At 38.5% G+C, this 24,918-nt stretch overlaps 1 protein-coding gene across 11 annotated transcripts in view; it reads left to right on the top strand.

Annotated features, from left to right (window-relative positions):
• LRCH3 (leucine rich repeats and calponin homology domain containing 3) overlaps positions 1–24,918 on the top strand; it is a 61,561-nt gene that overhangs the window by 10,233 nt on the left and 26,410 nt on the right. For all 11 annotated transcript variants that reach the window (XM_027685751.1, XM_027685754.1, XM_027685757.1 and 8 more), the window contains exons 2-8: positions 15,681–15,825; positions 16,956–17,082; positions 17,817–17,922; positions 18,111–18,247; positions 19,196–19,305; positions 23,480–23,573; positions 24,425–24,545. In XM_027685751.1, the coding sequence (XP_027541552.1) occupies positions 15,681–15,825; positions 16,956–17,082; positions 17,817–17,922; positions 18,111–18,247; positions 19,196–19,305; positions 23,480–23,573; positions 24,425–24,545 (840 nt within the window). The remainder of the gene's footprint in view (positions 1–15,680; positions 15,826–16,955; positions 17,083–17,816; positions 17,923–18,110; positions 18,248–19,195; positions 19,306–23,479; positions 23,574–24,424; positions 24,546–24,918) is intronic.

Below are 24,918 nucleotides of genomic sequence, written 5' to 3' on the forward strand. Positions count from 1 at the left end.
TGTCTTTTTGTTTATTTCCATGCCAGAGGATTCGAAGCTGTGTGACTTCAGGAATGACAGTAGAGAAGGAACAGAGGATGTCAACAGCTGTAAAGCTGGTGACATCTTCTTTGATACACAAAAACAGTTTGTGGTGTTCTGGAGATCTTTATTCATAGAACTTAATCAGCCTACCTGTGACAGGTAAATCTTCTGTACTAAGAAAGAAGATTAATGAACAAGAGTTTAAGGTGTGTGTGTATTAATTGTAAATGTAACTTTAATTCTGCTTCACACTTGTAGCCTCAGTATAACTTCACTGTAACAAACTATTTCACTCCAGCTGTCCAAGAGTTTTCTTCATATTACTTGTTATGTGACAACTTTTCCATGCAGCTCTTGTGACAGAAGAGTAATTCTTGCTTTATTGTTGGTGTTAATTTTTTCGAGGGATGTCAAACTCCATTGGCAAATTTTCATTTCCCAAGTTTTAGTCACTTCATAGCATCTTGTCTTATGATCCTGCCACCCTCGCTATCTTCCTCTCCCCCAATGAAATGCAGTGCTCTCTTTCTTTTATGTAATATTTCTTGTCACAGTTGCAGCGATTGTTTCTTCTTTAGCTGTAGTTGCGGTTTCATAGACATGAGAGATTCTTATTTGTAAAGAATGTTAAATATTATCAGGTGAAATATAAACTAAAATGTTTTTGGTTTTAGATATGTTTTATGGTGAGACTTTTCACAAGTTTCTCATTCTTACTTTATAGTAGCCCGAAGAGTTTTATTTTAATTTTGTTAGAAGTAGAGATGCATTTCTGTACTTCTAGTGATATTGGGATGGATTTTCTTCATCATATTGTACTTACAGTAATGAGATCAATATTACTTTCAGGGCAAGTGAAATATTCAGTACTGCCACTATTGTTAATGCTTTATCATAATTTTCCTTTTGTATAACTTCAAATATCCTGCTTGACTCACATTTTCCTACCCTCAGTGCTTTCATTTTGCTGATCACTTCCATATTTATACTGAAGCTAAATTAATCTTTTAATGCTGTGCCATTTTTATAACGACTTTCAAAAGTTGCATATCAGAGCCAATTATTTTCAGTGTATAACCAACCCTTCCATTTTGCAGTGTGATTCATTGGCTTATTTGCAATTCAATGAATATCAAATCTGTAATTTCAGGACCCTTAAGTTTTCCAGTACTTTCGCTGCATCAAAGCCCTTCTCTCTTATCTCCCCACGCCTTGCACAGATTTCTGAAAGTTGTTAAAGTTCAATTATTTCCATTAAGTCTATTGGTTAAAATCCAGGGAGTGATTGTTGCAGTGTGGGACTATTTTCTGTTTGGGGTTGGATTTCTTAGGGATTTTTTTTTTGCAATGCTCTAACTACTAGTTTACCTCTTGTTCACCCAAGTTGAAGGCTGTTGTCCCTCTTTGTACTCAAGCTTGTTATTCTAGTGAGGTTTTGGGAAAGATAAGTGGATTGAATAAATATCAAATGTATACCTTTAACAATACTATAATTTTTAACAGGAAAAAATAATGGATGGATCTAAAGGTTTGCACATGGACTTAGAATCTGGCAGTAGTTTTAGCTCCATTTTCAAAGCTTTTTTCATGTCTTTTACTTTAAAAAAATTTTTTTTTTGAGAGCTGATTTTTTTAGTTGGGTAATTCCTTTAGTACCCAAAGGAACTTCATCTAGGGGGCTGGGGAGGGGCGAGTTCATTTACTGCACACTTCCCTCACTGCTAACTTTGTGAAGCAGCCTTGGAAAATGAAACCCTGCTCTGCTGGAACACAGTCAAGTATTTCATGAGCAGTGGGCAGTGTCGTGTTGCGGAGGAGCAGCCGAACGCTCTCAGACATCTCGAGTGTCGTGCTTGTGTCTCTGTTGTTAGTGTGGGTGAGGCAACTTCTCTGTAACTCTGAGATTTTTCCAGTTGAAATTCTTGCACGTTTGCAAATGAAGACTTTTAAAATTAAGGTTTTATACACACGTAGAGCTCTAAAAATACAAGCAGTTGAAATAGTCATTGTGAAATGGAATAATGGAGAACTCTGGAAGTGGAATTCTCATTGTTGTTATGCAGTGTGGGCAGTTGCCACGCAGCTTTTCTTCTGTGGCTCAGTGTTTGTCAAGAATTCTCCTGGCAAGGCAAAAAGCTTTCATTCTCTTCAATTTGAGCTGGTATAGATGAGAGTTGTCACATGCAGAAAACTAATGTTTCTCTGAAGGAGCTGGAGGGATAGAGCCAATCAGCCAAAAACTTTCAAAGTGATTACTGCATTTTGAGATTAATTTTCATCACGGCCTTTAAAGAGCAATGTTTAGTGTTAAACCTCAGCTTAAGCCTTTTCCTGAACAGGAATCACTTTGGTTTGGATTTGAAAAAAAATTATTTTCATCTGTGGTCAGATCAGTTTGGATTTTGTTTTATGTGTTTGCTTCCAGCATTCATAATGTTTATTTTTTTTGTTAAAAGATGTGTATACAATTCACCTCAAATACTAATTTGGGAATATAACAATAATTTTGATAGCCTTGCCAGTAGTTTTTAGCAAGCTTAGTTTTTAAGACAGTGAAGATGTATGAGATGGTGACTGCCAGTTCTGTAGCCCTTGATCCCTGGTAATGTCTGCGTGGTGTGTTTTTGACTGAAGGTGACTTTTATGGTTTCCAGATTCAAAATTTATTTCGTATTTTGAGCATATGTTTTGGCAATTGCTGTCATTTATCTCCTCATTTGGCTGTTCTCTCTGTTTGATATGAGATATTTTCCATACATATCCTATACTGTTGTTTTATTTCTTGACACTAAAATGGCTTGTACTGCACAGATGACTTGGTAAGACTCCAGCTCTTTTTCTAGAATTCTGGCAATAATTGTCCTATTGAAATTGAAACTCTTCTTGTGTAAAGTGTAACAGGCTTTTTTTGTTAGGGATGATGTCAGCATGAGAGATGGCCTCAAGGAGCCATTAAAAGAACATAGGACTTTTGACTGTTGGACTTTATTGACTTTTCCCCTCAGTAAAATACAGTTCTGTGGAAGACAGATCAGTGTCTGCAGTGATATGAGGCATATTTGGTGACTTTACAGTGCATTCTGATGAAGCTGTGTCTGAGTGCCATAAATACGGAGCCACTCTATTAAGAGTGTCAGAGAAATGCAGTAATAATAGGCATAAAATTTTATAGAAATGCTTGCCTTTCTCTGAGAGTAATTGGCCTTTTTATGTGAAATTACTCACTTTGCTTTCTAGGACCTTTGAATTTTCAGTTCTGGTTTGTGCTGGTTTGTTTCTAACTCTCCCCTTAAGACATTTCTGAAATGTATTTGCAGCTAACATTATTTTTTTATTGTCTGTCCATGTATTGCTGACCTTAATATATCATTCTATTTAAACTGTTTGTGGGAAAAAAGGGAGTAAGATAATGCATTTCAAACTGATTGGTGAAATATATAGGGGGAATATGCAAAACTAACATGATAATTGGTAAATAGCAGCTGTTATATTAGCTGACATATTTACATGTGAAAATACTTGCAGGTGGAGAATTTTATGTCCAATGTTAAGATTAATTGAAATAAAATAAATAGATGAATGGTGAAAATACAAAGTCTTTGGTGGTTGTGTTTTACATTTCCAGCCCTCCTGACTGACATACTCCTCCTGTCTTTATTCCATGCCACATCTCCATCCCCAGGTTACAGTTTAGTCTCAGAGCCATTGGAATTGCTGAATATACAAGGTATTTCGCTGATGGAGATGAAAGACAGAGCAGAGCATAAAGCAAAGTGACAGTACCATGCAATCTTCCTCACTCATGGTCTCTTCAGGTGTAGCTCTGATAGCTGTGAACAGATTGTTGAGGGTGGCTTACAACGTAGTCAGTTGGTCTCATTCCTGCTCTCATAGCACATTTTGTACCCTCTCAGTTGTCCTGACACCACTAATTGTAGTTGGTGTATTTGGGGTGCCTTAGCTGGTTGTGGGAGGACCAGCTTGGGAAGCATAAATGCATTTAAAGGGTGCTGTGCTGCCTCACAGGGGGTTTCTAGCCTGGCTCAGTCCTACCTAGGAGGTACTTGGTGCTCATCTGTCAGGAGTGTCATTGCCTATGACTGTTCACCCACCCTCTGCATTAGGTTTTATATTAACCTGTGGCATGCCTTTATCTTCATTATCTGACCCTTATTTCCTCTTCCTTTTATGAATAACTGAAAGTTGACTATGGAATTTAAACCATAGACTGTGGTATTGAGCGTAGTATGTGAGAGTCTTATAACAAAATGGAGGAATTAGTATTTATCATCTCTTTGTTTACTTGTCTTTTTTTGTGAGGAGTTTTACATGCAGCATAGTTTCTTGGCAAGAGTCTTTTTTATTTTACAAAGCTGCTTCTGTGCAGTGTCTTATGTACTTATTGCATGCTCCATCTTTTCCATGTAAAATTGGAAGAGTGGGAGAAATTGAGTTGAAGGAGATGATAATATGTGTGAAGACATTGAAGTGCTTACTGACCAGTCTCTGGACCATGAAAAAATATGCTACTTTTAACTTGTGGCAGTAAGGAAATTAAAAGTTGCCCCGTAAAACATGCAGCTTTCCCTCCTTTGGTAGAGAGCAGTCATCTCCCCATTACAGCACTAGCTCAGCCCTTGCTCTGGAGGTGCCAGCTTGCACTGTCTCCTGCACTGAAGTGTATTTTTGAATACAACTTAGTAGGATATGAGGACAAGTATAGTGACATTAGCAAGCTTTTTAATTGAAAACAAGATAAAAATTATGTATTAAGTGACTTGACTTTCAAATTAAGCATTCCAACTCAAGCCTGCAAAAGAATGTCTTCAACTGAACTTTAATGAATGAGTATACTTTCAGGAGACACTGTCCCAGCAGGTTGTAGAAGTTGCAGCACTTCACCACATTCATTCCTGTTCCAGTGCAGCAGCTCATCTCTCCTCTGCACTGTAAACCAGACCACTAAGAACCAAGTAGCTGTAAGTTATGAACTGACAACCAGATTAGTTTTGCCCCTGTGAACATGAGAAGTTATATTCGAGTCTGGAGTTGTCAGTTTTCTTGGAGTATTCATGGAAAAGTGAAGGGATGTAAAAGAAAATGAGGAATTGTTTCCAGATTGGGAAAGAGAGTCCATACAAGGGAGGTATGTTGATGTTTTTGGTGGGAGTATTCCCTATAATGGTATTCATTCTCCATGAGCCTGAGCATGAAAACTGAGAAAAACAGATGTCTTAGATAAAAACAGATGATGAAGAAATACAGGAGAGGTTAATTTCATTTTGTGTGTGCTGGGATTGAGGACCTGAATCAAAGCAGCAAATCCGAACCATGTTATGATTCTAAATGATGGTGTTGCAGTGAGACATTTACAAGATGAGCTTAATCTCCTTTGGTTTAGCCAAGATAGTTCCTTTAATGCTAGAAGAAAATGGAATGCTTAAGTAATGAAGACTTTGATCTGATTCAATTCAAAGTAATGTCTGCTTATGAAAGCCTGATGAAAGATCTTCTTTCAAAAGTTTTCTTCTCCTCTGTCTTTTACTCAACCTTTTTGTAAAGGCAAAACTTCAACTTGTTTGTCATTGTGCAGATAACAGCTACTCTAAGGAAATTGCTGCCAAAGGAAGTCACTGCCCTCAAATATCCACTAGAGACAGTTCATGTAAGTCCTCCCCAGATTAGCTTCAGGCAAAATTTGCAAGAGTAGTTTAAACAACTTCAAAAATCATGTGAGCTAAGTTGACGGTTTTTCTGCCTGATGGGAATTGGGAAATGCTCACACAAGCGTTGCAGAATCAGTAGCTCACAGCAAAGGGCTGGTGAGGAGGATCCAATGGAGGGGATAATTTTAAACCAGTGAAGTCGGATCGCAGAGGGTGGGATCTCCAAGGCCTTCAGATACCGTTTTAAACTGTCTTTGTTACACTAGAATAAAAGGCTAGACATGCAGGTTTCATGCTATGATTTGACTTTTTGGTTTTATTTGTTAGTTTTAAAACACCAAAGGAGTATGTTTGGGTCAAACCAAAATTGCTTCCTTTAAAGCAGTTTTATCAATGAAGGGGTGTGTGCTGCCTTACCAGCTTTCTAGGTGTAGTCCAGAGGCTGCTTTCCTTGAAGATAAATACTGTGTGTATTTATGTTTTGCACAAAAAACCCCAGGAACCTGCAATGCGAGCCAGTAGGAACTGAGCTTCCCCAATTTAACTGGACTTGGTGAGCTGAAACTCTACTTTGTTTCCTCAGTTTTGGATCTTTTGCAACATTTATTCTCCAACTTTCACTTAGTTTAGTTTGTTTGGCTTTAAGTTTTAGGGCTGTTTGAAAGAGAATCATGATTCTGCTGTAGGCTGGGTGCCAGGTTTAGTGAGGAAAAGGGAATGAAATTGCTAGAAGAGAGCAGAGCATATGTAAAAACTTCTTTAACCGCAAACCCCATGTGAAGGGGCTCGAATTAGTTCCTGTTTTCAAACAAATTTCCACTTTGCATCATCTCTGCTGTAGCAGTACATGAGTCGCAGTTTGTATTCTGTGTGTAATCTGTCCCGTTGTTTACTGACAGGTCATAAGGCCCAGCTGGCAGGTCATATGACTTCCTTCTGCCTCCTTTTTAAAGCTTCTGAATTCCTTTCCATGCTCATCTGCAAAGTGGTTTCATCTCGTTCCTGAAGTGTTTGCTTCACCCCACCGTGTGCCATCCTTAAAATACCATGCTGTGCACACGAGGACATACCACGTACACAGGTACGTGTCCATCATGAGCAAAACCTGGGAATAAATCCCTGATTGTAACCCTGTATTTGCTACTCTGAAAAGACATATTTATTAGGACTGTGTGTGAGCTAAGGAACCAAAAAAGGTGCAGTTTCATGGTTGTTATTAACCCTTGTCCAAATCCAAGGCTATTGCCAAAAGTCATGGTCTCGTTCTTCCCCACACATCTTCATCCTCTCCCTTGTATTGATGTTAGAGATGACACAATTGCAGCATGAACTGGATCACACCTCAGAAGGGCTGAAAACTATTTGTGGCTTTGGTTTTTTTCAGGATTTGTTCTCAGTAATGAGACACAACTGGCTGTATGGGCACAGTCGGGAGTGCTGGCACAAGGCAGAGGATGGTAACACATGGCCAGTAAGGAATTGCTCCATGGCTTGGAGTGGCTGACTGTGAAGCCAGGGTCTACATTGAATAATGAATAAATAATACTTGACATAACAGTTTGATCCATTTAGGCTACAGATTTTTCTGCTCTAGAGCCAACTAGAGGAAAAGCAACTGGAATTGATGGAATATGAAGAGTTTTCAGTTCTTTGCATGAACTGGAGCTTGTCACTCCTTCTTGCTCTCCAGCGACCACACAAGAACAACTGTATGATGGTGTTCTGTATTTCCACTGTTGGTTTTTGGTCCATGCAAAAGGAAAATGAAATTATTTCACAGAGGAAGTGGCATTGTATTCCATTTTGTTACTCTCATTAGAATGTTTATCCTCTTCTTGCAGTCCTCGGGCGATCTGCTCCACTGAGACATTGTGCTTTCCTTGAGATCATGCTTTCTTGTCAGTGGCCATACAGCAGCTGACGTAAGTGCAGGACTCTAAAATATGTGCTTGTGTTTAGTCAGTGTTTTTTATGGTGACACCTGTGCAGTTTTCCTTCATGTGTAAAAGAGAAAGCTAAACTATAGCAAATATGCATTAAAATCATGTGGAGAGAAAATAGGGAGGGAGAATGGGAGTTGGTGCTTAGAATCTTCTCTTTTCCTCTTTGATCCCAAGTATGACTGAGTTTTCTTATTTAGTATAATTAAAGTTCTTACAGGTCTTTGTACAAAGATTTTTCTAGTCTTAACAGCAAATGGTGAATGTTGCAGAGACTGGCCAGGTAAGAGAGTTGTACTTGATTAATTTTTTTGTTTTTATGTGATGTGTTTTAATGGAGAGGAGTTGAAGAGGCAACTTAATGCTAAAGAAACCTAGTGTAGTTCAAGGAATTTGGAAGCCAAAACTCCATTGTATGACTGTTCTTAAGATGCTCCTGAGTTAGAAAACAGCCAGGTTTCATTTGGTAATATAGGTGTTGAAGGAAAAGGCAAGTGCTTTTGGCCATAGTTCTCACTTCACTAAAATTGCTTCAAGTAAGGGATTTGTGGGAGTTCTTCAGAGAAGTGAGAGGTTTTCTTGTTTTTTAAAACCTTTGGCAAGAAGCTTTGTTATTTGTATTGAATGTTCCAAAATAAAAGTGTAGCCAGAGGAAATAGCATCTGTGAAACTTTGATCCGCACATCTGAAACTTGACAATGATTTGGCAATGATTTGAAACAGGTTTTATAAAGGACAGTTGAGCAGCCTTGGTTAAAAGCTACAAACCTTGTATTGAGCACAAAAGGCAGGAAATCTAGAGAGCCTATTTCACTGTGACCTGTAATCTTTCCATTTGTGTTGCATGCCATGCAGTACAGCCTCAGGTTGATGAAGGTTTTGGTGGTCAGCACCTCTCGTTCCAGATGTAGCATCACCAGGGTGACAGTTGGAAGAAACCACTAACCTTTGCCTCCTTTTCTGTAACTGCAGAAATCCCACCTTGTGCATGTGGCAAAAACCAGTAGGTTGGAGATTATCAGTTACAAAATGTTAGTTTGTGGAAATGGTTAAAATGCAGTTTAATGCTGTTGGTGCTGCTGCTAAGTGGGAGTGTGATCGTGCATATCAAAAATGGATCTGCTGAGAATTGAAATGTGGTAAGTGTATCAAGGATGGATCATGTGTCTGAATCTTGTTTTCTTTCATGAAATATTGGAAATTGAAACTGGAAATTCTATATTTCATTACAGAGCTACAGAAAGAATGTAAGTGAAAACAGTCTTCATTATGCTGTTACTCAGGTATTGCAGCTTGGGCAGTGGTGCTGTCCTTGGCAGTGTGTATTCCCTAGGGAAAACAAAGAAGGAACAGACACATTTTGGTTCAGTAAATGCCACCTTCTTTCACTGTAACTTAATAGGTTTACACGATACATGGGAAAATAGTTGGGAAAAGTTCTGGTTTGACAGGACTGGCAGGTAGAAGGTGAGTCAGGAGATGACATTTCTGAGGTTTGTTTTAAATTAGGGTATGAGAGAAGTGGTAGTTCTGTATCACAGCAGGCAGGAAGAGGTAAAGTCACCCCTCCTGTGTCAGGAAATCCTCCAGGTGTGAAATGAAGCTTGAAGGATGCCAACATTTCAGTGCTTAGAAAGGAAAACACTCCCAGTAAATGAGTACAGGGACCAACAGAAGTACATCACAGAGCTATTCTCTTACAATGACTTCTGGTTTTCTTGTGCAAGAAAAGTCAGTGCCATAATACCAATAGTTCATCTGCTTAGGGCTATGCTTTCATTTTATTAATTTTATTTTAGAAGTTTTATGGGAATGTTTCCTAAAAGTCAACAGGATCGCAAGCGTTGCTGCTCTTAGATTTTCAAGTTCTGAAACATTTGAGAGGTGAAAAAAATCAGTTCATAAACCCAGGATGAATGTGAATGAATTTATTTCCCTAACACAATGAGAAGCAGAAGGTGGAGTTGAGGTTTACATAACAATGTGCTTCAAATGCATTTGGAAATATAGTTGTTGTAATAGAGTTGATTCTAAATGTCAGAATTGAGCAATGAAATAGCATCACATTCCTCAAAAGATGGGTTTAGTGACCTTATCTGACAGGTCCTGTACCTAAGCAGTTAACTTCCAGGGAGCAGGAGCTGTAAATGAGCTGTTCCCTGTTGCATTCCATATCATTGAGAATACATCAACTGCTTCAAGGATATTCTTCAGTGTAATGATGTTTTTGTTGTTATCAGTGTGAAACTGTGGAGTTTGCTTCTGGTCTTTAAGTAGTGTATGTGAAAAAACCAGTCTGTTTACACAGTTCCAGATTCTGGTATTTCTTCTTGAACAGCTGTACTTTGTCCCCTTACAGCACTTCATGCTGCCTTTTGCCTTCTGTTGCCATGCTGGCTGTCAGCCTCCTGGTCATTGATTGGCTTATCTAATTATTTATATGAAAATATGTTTTCCTCTGTCAGCTGCAGGCCCATGTATCTTAGATTTGTCTGTTACTAAAGAAAAACTGTGCGTGTGCTTTCAGGCTACACCACACGCTTCATAGTTTTTGAGACAGCAGAACATTTTCTTGCCCTGCAAACGAAGCCGTTCTAGTTGAGGGCAACCCGTAAGCCACCAGTGTCACCATCAGGATTCACAGATACCAGAGTTGTTGCATCACTGCAGCACGTTGGTGGCTGATGTCACGCAGCTGCAGCTGGGGTGTTCTAGAAGCCACACTACGTCGTGGGTGGGAGCCCACAGCATAGAGCTGCTGACAGTGTCACAGTCTCTCTTACATCAGTGTGTTGCCAGCGGGTGTTATGGTGGTTGCTGACATTTGGGTTTGAATAGACAGCCAGAAATCCAGGCTTTGCTGGTTTAAATTAAAAAAATAATAATAATAAAAAAAATTCAAAGTGTGTGGGGAACACATGCAGATCTCTGGTAACAAAGGGCAGATTTTTATCAACCAAATTTTGTAGCACAGCCCAGGTCTAGAACTGGCTTTCATTGTAGTTAATTGGAATGAGAACCGAAGCCTATTCCCATGCAACAGGATTAGTGGACTGATCACATTAGCATCTCGTGATGAATTGGAACTCACCACCCCCCAGCTGGTTTGAGTGCCAGCAACAGTTGAGCTGCAGCTCCCTCTCTTTATCATGTATGTAGTGGGTTAAAGTACCCCATGCCTTGAACAGTGCATCTTTATGCATCACTGATTTTCCTTTGGGGGCAAAATTTGTGTTACAGCTGAAGTTAAAAATGTGTGAACACAGCCCTGCTAATGTCTAATGTTAGAGGAACATTTTTTGAACAGGAAGAGTTTCCATTTAATGCCAAGTGATGCAGTTTTAAGCATGGTGTATTCTCTAGTCTCATTTGACATTGGATTTACTGGCTTTCTGAACAGAATCCCAGTTAAAATGGAAAAGGTCAGTGATCTAACTCTGCTCTGAGATTTCATTTTGTATCTGTACTGTTGGCTTTTTTATCTTTCTCAAAGACCTTAGTTCCAAAGAATGCTTCGCCATTGCCAAAATTCCACATGATCTTGCCTTCAAGGAAACACATCCATTTTTAGCAAAGTAGGAGAGCCTTTCTTTAAAGCAGATTTCTGGTAACAGTGATTTTGACCCATGAAATGTGAACACAAGTCAAATTATAACAGCTGTATTTCACTCATGTACTTATTCATAGTGAAATTCAGCATTTGTGCTTTTGGGGGGAATTAGTCATTTGTTTTTTGCAGTTTAAGGTATGAGAAGCAGAAAGGGTGTGCACATACACGTTAAAGGAAATAATCTGCATCACACTGATTATTTCTTGCTTGTTAAAAAATATGAAAAATAATATCTCACTACAACATTCATTATTTTCTCTGAGAAATAAAAATATTTGCAGAAATTTTAGTTTACACAATAATTTGTACTGTAACTCCTTTTTATTTTCTGGTTGTTGAAGTCATGTTATGTATACAATAGCAGAAGAATATCACTAGAACAAGTCTCCATTGACAGGATATTTTAAATAAAATACCTTAGTTTTTTCCTTTACCTCACACTTTCTCTTTTGGAAAATCACCAGCTAGTGCTGTACTGCAGGGCAACATATATGTGAATATATAACCAATCACTGGGATGCTTTTGCTTCTCTTCTGGTTTTGTTAGAGCTGTGCCTTTCATTTAGGTGTTTTTAGGAAGAAGGTGGGAAAGAGGATTTTGAATTCTTTCATGCAGTGACTGTTGTACTCTCTGCCTCATTTCTGGTCCCATCGAAGGTCCACTTTCTGGCATGGAAGAGGATTCCAGAGAAACTGGACCAAAATAAAAAAATGTCCCTGAATCTTAGGGATGCTGCATTGTGGACTTTGGGAAATTGAAATACTTGTAGGAGGTTTGCAATGGGACAGAGAGGGGATTGCAGAAAAAAGCAGGTCTTCATTTACAGATTCAGAACTGACACTGTATTTTATCATATCTTGCTTCTGTGTAATTCTCCAGGTACTCTTGTTTTAGCTTAGTTGTTTGGGGTTTTTTTATTCCCTAGTGCTTGCCTGTTTTTGTGACCCTGGCAGACCCTCCCTCCTGGCTCCCTGTTTGGACACATGGAATCATGGATGCTGTGTGTAAGACAGCATTCTCATGGCCATCATGAGTAAAAATGCTGCAAAGTTATTAATCAAACCTGTAACTGGTTAGACCCATTTTTAATTATGTAAGAGACTATACTGCAGCATCAAAATTCAGCTCTGATTTAATCTGTTTTCCACTGAATGTCTACTGCTGAATAGAAATGCCAAGTTTTAGAAATCACTGTAGATTGAGAGAAGTCTGGAAAAAGTTAGTCATTGCTGCTAACCAGCTCTGGTGTCTCTTTTCTATCACACACTGAGCTCATTTGTTGTTTAAAAAGTATATTTTCATTTCTTCATACCTAATGTTATTTTTGCAGGGAGTTATTTCTTCAGAAATACTAAATCATAGCTCAGAATATGTGAAGTTCTTGACTAGTTCAAGCCTTGTGGTCTGCACAATATGTAAAAAGTAGTTCTTAAATGTTCTTTGGTAATATAAAGTGAAACAAAAAGCAATTGAGAATTCTCATGTTTGAGGGTAAACCTTTCCAAACCAGTTGAAAGAAACTTTTTATTTGCCGCTCTTCTGCCAGAAAATAGGACTCACTACTTGGGAAGCCTATTTCTCTGTTAAAAGGGGTTGTATTCAAGCTGCCTTTGCCAGCACAGCTGTGTGAAGGAGAGATAAAGCTGTGAGCTGAAGGATGTTAGTATGTTGTGAGAGAAGAGGTGGAATTCACTTCCATCTTCCAGAGTCCCTAAGAAAAACATTTACACCTTATATGTAAATCAGTGTTGTAATAATTCTTTAAATAGGCACTTAAGCATCTAGTCAATGAGGAAGCCAAGTATTTTTTCTAAATTACTCTTGCTTGTTGTTGTCTCTGAAATAATTTGCATCCTTCTCCCTTTCTTAGACAGTAACATACAATTTTACTGTGGAACCTCATGGCAAGTTGTGTGGATCACAGATAATTCCAGTGACTGCAAACACTTACTAGAAACTTTTCTGGATACATAGCTTACGTTGAGGAGAAGTGTGTTTGTTTGAAAAATCTCTCTTCTCCTGTTACATTTACAACAACGTTGGCACATGGAGAGATCCCATTAGGAATGTCACAATTTCGGACACCCCATTGTTGCACAATTTTAGCACTGTTACTCTGCTTTAAATCTCCTGCAGTGATACGACCTGGAGGAGAGGAAGGTTGGAGTTTGCTGTCATTTTCACTAAATCATTAATGAGAATTAAACTGTGGAAGTAAAGCAGAAGAAATCCTAGGACAGACAAGGGTATTATCGGAGATGGTTGTGCAAAATAAGTGTCCATTGCATAAATTTGCAGAATCACAGAATATGCTGAGTTTGAGGGACCCACAAGGATCATCGAGTCCAACTCTTAGCCCTGTACAGAACCATCCCCGAGAGTCACACCATGTGCCTGAAAGTGTCATCCAAACACTTCTTGAACTCTGGCAGGCTTGGTGCTGTGACCACTGGCCTGTACAATTCCAGTACAATTCCCTTGGAAGTGTGTGCTGTGTCCCTGTAGGACACACACAATTACTTTATTGACTCCTTCACTATCTGCAGATCCTTAAGGAGGTTTGATCAGTCCGACTCATTTGCTGCTTCCACTTAGGCTGGAGTTCAGTGAGTGCTTTAAATCACCAAAAATAATCCCTGGCACCAGAACAGGGATTCTGCTACCTGCACTGACATTTCTCCCTGGTGCTGGCATAGGGTTTATAGGGCTGTGTGGTGAGGTGATCAGAAAAACTGCTGTATTTAATTCTGGTAAGGTTCTCCCACACACTCCGGCAATGCAAAGGGCCTGGGACAAGCAGTAGAGGTAGGAAAACTCTGGTTTGGCAGTAGCAGGATCCATCACAGTGATCCTTCTTTGCAGCGATGCATTTATCTGATGTTTTGTCTGAATTAGCATATGGTAAGATCAGGATGTTTATAGAGCCTGCCTTTAGCAATCTATGTAAGTGCAAGTTTTTCTTGACTCTTAGAAGAAAAGAAAAACAAGGATAAAAGGTCTTTTTCACAGAAAAAATAGAAAAGGGAGGCAAAAATCTCGAACTGTTTTCTGTCATAAAACAATAAAACCATTCTAGATATGCAATGCAGACTTACTGCTGACAACTTGTATTATTTTTTAGTTTTAACTCCCACTATTAGAGCTGTCGGAAACGTTCATTTAAAAGTCTTGTTTTTTTCAAAATCACATTCAGATGAGTTCAAGCTGAGATCATGTTTGAGCCTGATACCAGCTGCAAAGAAGTACTTGGTGTGGTTCGGGGGGTTTTGGGGAGTTTTTTGTTTCTTTGTTTTGGTTTTGTTTGTTTTTTTTTAATTTCTATTATTTATTTTTTAATTTTATTCTTTTTTTAATTGTCATTGCTGAACAGACAATGAGTTTCATTCCCTTTTTGTAGTGATGGATTAGTGCACCCTGCAACATATGTCCATCATAGCCCCTGCTGTAGTGAGCTTCAGTCATACCTGGAGGTTGGGTAATGAAGTTCCTTCCCACTTTTGTACTAAAGCTCATGGGTTTTATCTACAGAGTTTTTCATAGTGATTCTTCCTGCTGAGATTTTTAATTACTGCTTATTTATCAGTAGTAGCTCATGGTCTGTTCTAAGCATCAAGGTAGGCCTAGAGTCAGTTCAAGCTGCACTCGGAGTGTTCTCCTTGGACAACCTAGAGCAGTGTACAATGGAACAATTTCTCCAAGGAGGGCTTTTTTACTTTGGAAAAGCTTCCCTTTACAAAAAAACCCCATAAAAATAATGTCAAGAGACACAAGACATATCTGCATTGGCAGTATTTAAAAAGTAATCTGTATTGTATGGTTCCTTCATGGAATAAAGATACAGAAATTAGTTTATTGTATGTATTTTGGCGTGGTAGCTTTTGTCCTCTTATGCTGATGAGAAGTTCAAAACAAATAAAATAGCAATTAAATATGGATTTTTTTTTTTAATCATTCATAACACTGATTCAGGTTAGATGGGTTTTTGCAATGAATGTCTGCCCCCCCTTAAAAATACTGAGGTGAAGCATCAGCTTAGCAAACAGTTCTCTGTGGGAACTCCCTGCTGACAGAAGGTGCTTGAGACAGGAGCATTGTTCCTGTCAGAACTTGGAGCTGGGTGTGTTAGGAAGTGAGAGCTCTGTGTGTGTGTCTGCGAGAACAGCCCTTTGGCATTTATAATCAGCAGCTTTCCTTAACCTTTAAAGAAAAAAGAACCCTTTGCAAGTGCATTATTTATCACAGCTTTTGAAGGACAGTACTGCTGATGGATGTTTTATAGCTGTAGGCTGATGATTGGAACTGTCTAAGGAAATGTTTTGATTCTTCAAATACAAACATGTCGTAGGAGATTTGGTTTAACTTCTGTCTCTTGCCAAGCAAGGAATTGGTGAAGTTTTAAGGTATCTTTACTGAATCTCTCTTTTTTTCCCTCCCTTCAGATCTGTCACGGAACAGACTGTCGGAGCTTCCAGCAGAAGCGTGTCACTTTGTCTCCCTCGAGAGTCTTAATTTGTACCAGAACTGCATTCGATACATCCCAGAGGCTGTTTTGAACTTACAGTCTTTAACATTTCTAAATATCAGGTAACAGTTGTCTTACAAATTTTGCTTTAGTATGAGTAGTCTGGGTTTGTAAATTTTAGTGCATCTGTAAGTAGTGCCAACTTGGTGTGTAATCATCACGTTGTTGTGTTGTGTGTCATTGAATCAAAGCAACCTGGACCATTCTTAACCCACTTAGGTGGATCAGGGAACATGAGGATTAAGCAGCAGCTTTTAGAAGTGGAGTATGAACAAGTCTAATTCCAGTTTAAAGGAATAAATAAATCCAGTAGTTTTCCAGTGAAGTACAGACGTGCAGTCTGAAAAGAGATGGTAGAGCTTTAGCATGGTCTTTGCAGTTCAGCTCACAGCAGATGAATAAGACATGCAATTTCCCTTTACCTTCACTGTACTGGTGGCTTTGAAAGATCTTTCTCAAGCATTAGCACTTCACTGCCAGCATTAAAAGCTAATTGCTGCAACTTGGCCCATCGTGAAATTCGACTGTGTACAGCACCTTGCATTTGTAGAGTGTCTTTTAAGAGATGTGGAAAGTTTCTTGTCAGGAATTGGCAGAGATATTTATAAAAAAAAAAGGTCTCAGGCTATTCCCTTCTGGTGTTATAAGCACACTAAATTGGCAGAAGTATATTTCTTTATTTTCTTTTTTTTAATTGATATGAAAATTGTACAAATAGGATATGAATCATGTATAGCTTTCCTAATGCTATATCTCTAGTGGGTGCAGTCCCATTGTCCTTACTTAATTAGAAATATACTTTAAATATTCAGTATCTAATGACTTTCTCTGGCATTTTGTGTGTGCTGACCTGCAGTGCTCCTTATGAGAAAGGCTTTTGCACTCTGCTCAAACTCCTTTGTGACAGAGCATGGCCAGTTACCAGAACCACCTGAAAGGGCACAAAAATGTCACAGTCCCCCTCACTGAGTTCAAAAGCGTCTGATCAGGCTTGGTACTTGATATTCAGAGTTTGTTCACACATAACTAGATAAAGCAAGTAGTGAAGAACAGCCTCATGGAACTACTTTTGCAGTAATTATATAAAACCTGATTTGATCACCTAAATGGAGTGTGCTTTTTGTATGTGTCTTTCATTGCATTAAGATTTCTCATTAGTGTTCTGGTTATTTTGTTTTCTCTCTGTCAAAAGTCGAAACCAGCTTTCAACATTGCCAGTACACCTCTGTAGTCTACCACTAAAAGTTTTGATAGCAAGTAATAATAAATTGGTTTCAATACCTGAAGAAATTGGACAGCTCAGACAGCTGACAGAACTCGTGAGTATACACTTGATTTTTAGCTATTACTATTCGGTCTTTACTTTTTAATTTATATGTTTATTAAGTTCACAGATCCTTCAGAAGAAATAACAATTTTTTAAACTGATCAAAATCCTGCAGTAATTAGGATGCTGTCTGGGCAAGTGCAAGATCAACATCCTGTTTCTCACCCTGCTGAGAACTTTATGATTGTAAACCAACCACTTGTATGCAATGGCAAGTTATTTAAATCTGCTCTTAGCCTAAGGAAGATTTTTGTCTGCCACAGCACTCCAACTATGTTTTGATTTTGTACAGAGGTGTTAGAAAAGAGTTTGAAATACTCTGAGATTTTTTTTTTTAAATTATGTAAGGGAAAGATGCACTGGAGAGCAAATGATCCATGTCAATTAAAGTGTCTTCCCTATTTTAGAAAGGAGGGACAGGTGGAATTAGAGCTCTTGGTACATTTGTTTCTGGCAAAAAACTTCTATATAGCAAGTTGTGCTGTCTGAAATACTGTGGAATAACTCAATGAGATAACTTGAAATAAATTTCTGCATCTGAATGCTTAATCTTTTAAAGCTTTTCTTTTGCCATGTATTTAAAGTGAGAACAATGCTTCACATCAGCAGTGAGAACTGATGAATATAAGGATCTGAGGTGTTCAGTCCCTAAACAAAGAGCTGCACATTTCAGTTAACAGAGCCTTACCAGGCAGTGGTAACTCATTCTTTGCTCTTGCTTTGCAGGATGTGAGTTGTAACGAAATACAGACAATACCTCCACAGATTGGCCATTTGGAATCCTTGAGGGACCTAAATGTCAGACGAAATAATTTGGTGCGTTTACCTGAAGGTGAGATAAAGGCTGTCAGTTATAACAGCAGAAACTTCAAGCACTTCTTTATTTTTCAGTCCCCTTTTCTTCCCCTGAGAGCTCGAAGCAGCATACTTAATTGTTATCTGAAACACCTATTTTTATATTCTTGCTTTTTCTTACACTCTTTTAATCTGCTGAACTGGATGTTTGTTTTCTGTTTCCAGAGCTTGCTGAGTTGCCATTGATTCGATTAGATTTCTCCTGCAATAAAATAACAACAATACCAGTTTGTTATAGGAACCTCAGACATCTTCAGTCCATCATGTTAGAGAACAACCCTCTCCAGTCCCCCCCTGCACAGGTAAATTGAGGCTAAGAAATCAGATTACTAGTTCAGTTAAAAAGGGCAGAACAAAGTTAAAAACTGAAGGATTATATTACAAACTTTATGTAAGAACAAGAGAACTTTAAATAAATTCTATTGTATAAAAGTGTTAAATATACAGCAGAGCTTGAAAAATCCCTTTTGCTTTTCTTACTTTACTGTATTAGTAGTCTCACCTGTGGGATATTGCAAAGAATTCCACTGTTATCTGAACATTCCTGCTTTCAGCATAGGAGAGAGGAAGATCTGTTAGACAAGACAGATTTTGTGCCACTCAGGTGTCAAAATTTTGACTGAGGCCTCAGTGCTGCTGGTTCACTTTGCAGCAGAGGGCTCAAATTGGCCTTTGAGCTAGAAACTGCAATATGGTTAGTGACTGATTTGATCTTTAATGGATGTACAGGCCCCTGAGTATTACAGGTTGTACTCTGAGCTGCTGCTTCTGAGTCAAGAGTGGCCCTTGCTGAGTCCTGCAATTTCAGTAGGGTTTTGCCTCCCTTTTGAAAGCAGAGGCAGCTGTTACTGGCTTCATCCACTATAAATTTGAGCTGGCTTTGGCAGTCTGCCACTGCCATTCAAATCTGGGCATGGGTGGGATGCATCTGTTCTGATGCCAAGGGTATAAATTCTAGTACTTGTAAATGCTTATGTCTTGTTTGCATGATGAAATTTCAGCATCCAGCTGACAGAGTTGCCTACAGACCAGATGTACTTGGGGGACAGCTTCCATTTGTCTCTCATAGGCATCCCATGATGCTCCACTATAGCTGTTTCTCTAAAATGCAGTGAGATTAGAATAAAAGATACATTGATTGATGTAATCATGCTCATTTATCACTCTCAACTGCATGTTAAATGTCTGTAGTTTACTTTGAAAATGTGTTGTCAAATTATACTGATTTAATTTTTTCAATTTTTTTAAAGATATGTATAAAAGGAAAAATTCATATATTTAAATACCTGAACATAGAAGCATGCAAGATAGCTCCAGACTTACCTGATTATGATAGGAGACCCATGGGATTTGGATCATGGTAAGTTTTGCACAAGCCAAGTTTTGATGACATTCAGGAAAATTTTGTCAGTTGTCTGAGTTAATGACAAAAATAGATCCAAGGATTGTTCTTTGCTAAGTGCATTGATGGAAGTGGCTTTGAAAATATTGAGTTATGTCATGGTGTATTCTAACAAGGTACCAGTGTATAAGAAGTGAGGAGCAGTTCAGAAGACCTGGGCAGTATCATGTGAAAAGCAGTGTTAGAGTTGACACACAGTAAAAAGGGAGTGTTGATATCTTCATAGTACACAGAGTGTGCTGTCATGTTGTTAACATGTATGTTCAGTTTATGAGACCTTAATATTTTCCACAGACTTCCTGGAGTATATATCCCTGCTGTGATTTTTAACCTTTTGTACAGAATTTTGTGACTGCTGTGCTCAAACCACAGGTGTAAATGCTGATCTCCACCCCATCAGTAAACTGTTATTTCTGGCAAGCTTTCACTTGGCACTGCTGCTTGGCATTGTAACACAAATATTGGAACAGTCAGCCATATCAGCTGCTAAATGAAGATGTCTAGCAAAAAGCAGGAGTTAAGATTTATTTCTGTTACATGAAACAGAAGAAAGGGAGTCAGTGAAGTGTGAAACTGAATATGTATAAAAATTACCTCAGTCATCGTGGAAGGTGGTAATAAGGTGTGGAGGAGTAAGTTGCTAAAGGATGTGCTGCTGCCTTAGCAGCAATAAAACACAAATGATAGGGCTTCACAATAAATCATTGTGAGTCAGATTTATGAGGAATAACTTGCATGAGGGACTTGACAGAGGGATTCCTCATCAGCCCTGAATGTCTTAAATTATTTTTCTAGATGAACTCAACATGCGAACATGTTGAGGGTTACTCAGTTTCCAGTACAAGCTGTGGCAGATGGTTGCTGCATAATATTGAGGATACTGACCTGCTACTGGAAATAAAAGGCTCTAAATGATAAAATGTCATGATCTGTTTAGCTCTAACATAGTTTATTTTTAAGAGAAATACCAACAAAATCAGTGGACTGTGTGCTTACTGATTTATTGTTTTGTAGCTGTATATTAATATGGAAGTTCTCATAAATTGCTTTTGTGAAATGAGAAGAATTAATGTATTTTAATCATAGCTTGAAATTATAAATGTGAAAACAAGAGCAGAACTGGTTGAGGATGCTTTCTCTAGAATTGCTACCGGATTCAGCAGTATGGAATGAGCTTCAACAGGCTTTCATTTAACTGTGTTTCCATACCCAAGAGGAGATAAGAGTTGGGGATAGATCTGTTTATTGTTACCATGCTGTTTAGGGCATTTAGTGTTGTAGGTGATTCCTCCCGTCTTCATGTACCTGTGGAAGAACTGTCCATGGATCAGAGTACCTGTCAGAAGACAGCGGTAGAATGATCCAGTGAAAGAGAGGATCCCGAATTATGATACCCTTCTGAAACTTGGGATGAAAGAAATAAAAGCCTTCAGCTCTGATATAGTTAATATTTCCAGACAAGTCACAGGAGCTTTATGTTTGTTATCTTCAGAGGTGACCAATAGGAATAATGTGTCAGTCAGTCCACCCAGACTTTGTTGCTGGTTTATCTGATAAACTGGGTGTAATGCCATGGAGGTTAAGAATCTGAACTGAGTGATAGAGACTCTTAAAGTCTAAGGAAGTTTGTGTCATGCTGTCAGTTCACTTTTGATCAAACATTTTTAATAGCAAGGTTGTTGATACTGCCAATAAAAGAAGATACTGTGAAAGATTATGGAAAGTGTGGGTTGGAGGTTCTAGCAGAGCTAATTATTTGTTTTAGCCTTGCCGAATTACATCAAATTGTCTTACCAGAGTGAAACCTGGTATGTTGCAGTCCTTGTCTAAACATAAGCTATGTGAAATATATCTGCAGCAAGTTTTGTTCTGCTCAGCCAGGCTCTCATTTGCAGCACTGAAGTTCAGAGCAGCTCAGGTTGGTGCTGGCATGAATGTGATTGGGAGGAGGCAGAACTGTTGAAGCTGTGTAGCAGTTTTTGGCACTGAGGCAAATGGGCAGAGTCTGGAGTTAGAAGGTTTAAAATACAAAGTACTCATGTAGTTGATTTTCTGGGACTTGGGCAACTGTTCTTTCTTACAGGAGGTAAAAAATAAGTGGTTTAGTGTAGCTTTGGAGCTGTGCCTTTGAAATGTTGTCAAGTATTGTCTTTCCTTTGATTGTTGGGCTTACCAGACATTTGGCTTCTCATCCTTTGATTTCAAGACTTACATAGCTTCCCACGTAAGTTGTAGTTGCCCCCAAATGCTCTCATTTATTCAAATGCCTAATTCTTGCTCCTTGTAGTTTGTTGGTCAGGGAGGAATAAAAGTCTTAAGTCTCAGCTGATTTCAGGATGGCTGCTGTAGGATTATAAACCTGTTAAATGTGCAGCATTGAAGAGCTGGTTTTAGTTGTGAGAGCTGGGAAGAGGGAAAGCAGCTTTCGTGTTAAAACGGAGAAGTCCTAGAAACAGTGATTTTTTTGAGCTTTCAGCTAACCTGAAAGGTGTACAGCTTTTCAAAATCTCTAATTGAAAAGGAAGGCTGAAAGAAAATTTCTATCAAAATATTTCCTCATTTTTGAGATCTTCAATTTGCCATGATTGTTCAGCCTACAACAGGGTGCTCAGTAGATTCTGAAAACATTGATTCATTTAAAATGGAAATATACTGCAGATGGATATTTTTTGTCCACCCATGTTTTAAATACAGTATTTAAATTCCATGAACTGTTAGCATAAGTAGGGTTCTGTTGTCAGTGATTCAAGTTAATAACTCTTCAACTGCAGTGGGTGGTTTCATGGTCATTCTTTTTTCTTCCACCCAAAAGAAGAGAGTTATTTTTTCCTTTCTTTCTAGAGGTTTATTATGCAGATGATCTTTCTGTTCAAATATAGGGCCATAAAAGTGGAACTCCTCTGAGTTAAAACTCAGTGCAGATACAAGAGCTTGTTTTTTGCTGTACATCTGCATAAAACACACGTATAGCCTAATGTAGCCCACCATCCCTCCTGGAACTTCTTTCCTCTTTCTTGTCTGTCTGAAAATTAAAATAGCCTTGGATAATAGTCTGTCACTCTTCTACAAAGTCTCATGCACACATACTGTGCTGTGTTAATAATAATAATAAAAATAATAATTTGAAAATAAGTGTTTCCTGAAAGCAGGATTTCAGAGGGAGCAACAACTTGAGAGCAATACCAGTGAGAAAATGACCTGCAATTTAGTGAGGATGGGGTGAAGCAATTAGCTTCCTGAAATTCATTCTTCCTTGTGTATTATGTAGTAATTACTGCTGCAGTTCTCCCTGGGGCATCGAGTGCCAGTAGGACAGTTGAGCCATTGTGAAATGCCATCTGCAGTGGATCAGACAAGTCCCATTGTCTCTTTTACTGTAGCTATCTGCAGCAGTTGCCAGACTTGACATCTGTGATGGCTTTACTGCTGAATTACGTAGTTTTTAATCCCAGAAATTTAGAGAAGAACTGTATGGCTGTTTGGTTGTGTGTCTTGTAGCACTGGGCACATGTTTAATGCCTTTGTCTAGACATGTCATTGACAAAGCTTGTAGATGGAAACTGTATTTCTATATTTATTACATTATGAAATATTTGAAGTACTGTCCATCTTTCTGCACAGTTTCTTAGGTAAGTGACTATGACACAGAAGTCAGTTATGTAATACATGCTGTGTACTTTGTGTAGAAGTTGTATATTCTGTGATTTTAGTAATATTGCAAGGGTTTATGCTTACTTATGAAAAAGCTTGTGGGACAGTTTTTCAACCAAAACATACGAGTAGTAGAAAATAAAAATTTGACTTGTTAAACAGTGAAATATGAGACCACTTTGCAGCTTTCTTTGTCATAATTTCTACTTGGGAAACGTTTAAAGTATGAATATATACTTTGGATCAGATTAGCTCTTAAAAGGCCAGGCAGTGGCAGGTGACAGCTGACTGACAAGGATGTTGAGTTGTGAGCACTCGCCTCCTGCTCTATGTGGCAAATGCAGTGTGAGGCTTTCAAACATGCTGAGCTTGTGAACACACTGCAACTGTGCTTGGTGGCTTATTCTGCTTTTGTTCTGTAATAGCTGAGAAGCTTTTGGTGGTGTTTATATTACAGTAACTAAAACTGTGTGTTTGACAGCCACGAGGAACTCTATTCCAGTCGTCCGTATGGAGCACTTGATTCTGGCTTCAATAGTGTGGACAGCGGAGACAAAAGATGGTCAGGGAATGAAGTAAGTGCTGCAGCTTTGTTTTTGTTGAGTGCAGTGTTGAACAGATAGAGAACTAAGCATATACATCTGGAAGCATAATCCATAGGTAACATGTGTATGCTAGTGTGCAGGTTGCCTTGAGCCACAGTTATTTCCTGCTTTATTGGAGAAAAACAAGCATAATTTCATATGGGACAGACTCAAAGTTTGAAATAATAACAGAAATGTATAAAACAGTGCATGACAGATTAATTTACTGGAGAATAAAAGATGAGGAAAATGGCATTCCTCATTTTAAAAAAGCTTATAACTGTATCATATAAACAATGCTGAGTCAATGAAAGAAATCTGAACATGAAAAGAAAACTTTAAAAATCAAATAGAAACTTTGTCTCCTTTCTTTGCACCTTGTTTGAAATGTTAAAATCTGTTTGCTATTTAGAAGCAGGAAAATGGGATCTCTTAGCAAAGAGACTGTCAACTATTCTTCCCAGAGAGAGATTTTCTTTTCCTCTTGGGGTAACTAGAAAAGGCAGTAGCCAAGACCTAAAGTGTCTCAGTGAGCTATTCTCCGTTGCTCCATATGTCTGGTTGCACTCCCAGCTTGGTTTTTGAGAGGGTTCTAGGGCTTTCCATCCTGGGGTGTTTTCAAGCACTTGCAGATACTGCAAGCAAAACTGTAGCCAAACTGGTTTTTAAAGAAAGCTTAACTACATATTTTCTTAAAACAATACACTATAGCCGAATTTTCTTTAAATTAGTGGTTTGTAGGTGCAAAAAGGACAATTAAAGTAAAAACACAAGAGAGAGTAGCTTAAAGATGTTATTTCTGAAGAAAAGGATTTCCTGACTTCACTGTTTGTTTTCCAAAGCCAACAGATGAGTTCTCAGATCTCCCTTTACGTGTGGCAGAGATCACCAAGGAGCAGAGACTGCGCAGAGAGAGTCAGTATCAAGAAAACCGAGGGAGCGCAGTTGTAACTAATGGTGGAGGTAAATAGTGACCCTTGGTAACGATATGTATTGTCATCATCGTTAAAGTTCCAGAATGTTTGCTAAACGGTTGTCTAAAGAGGGAAAAAAGGAGAAACATCTAGGTAGAATTACACAAAAGCAATGTTGTGGAAACAGTGTAAGAACACTGCTGTTTTAAGGATGTTAAAGGCAAAATCAAACAGCAGCAGAATTAGGATTTTCTGGAGAACGTTGTGTCAGCTTTTACATATATACTATGTTAAAGTCTCCAACTGCTTTGAACAGTATTTTGGAATATTGAATTTTGGTGCAGGGAGTTTTGCTGTTTGAGCTACTGGGCAAAATTCACAGCAGTAGTAAGCTGTCACTGCTCTGTGCCGACTGCTCTCGG

The sequence above is a fragment of the Neopelma chrysocephalum genome, unplaced genomic scaffold, assembly GCF_003984885.1.
Source record: "Neopelma chrysocephalum unplaced genomic scaffold, ASM398488v2 Primary Assembly neopelma1_69, whole genome shotgun sequence".
In the NCBI taxonomy this organism is placed as follows: Eukaryota; Metazoa; Chordata; class Aves; order Passeriformes; family Pipridae; genus Neopelma; species Neopelma chrysocephalum.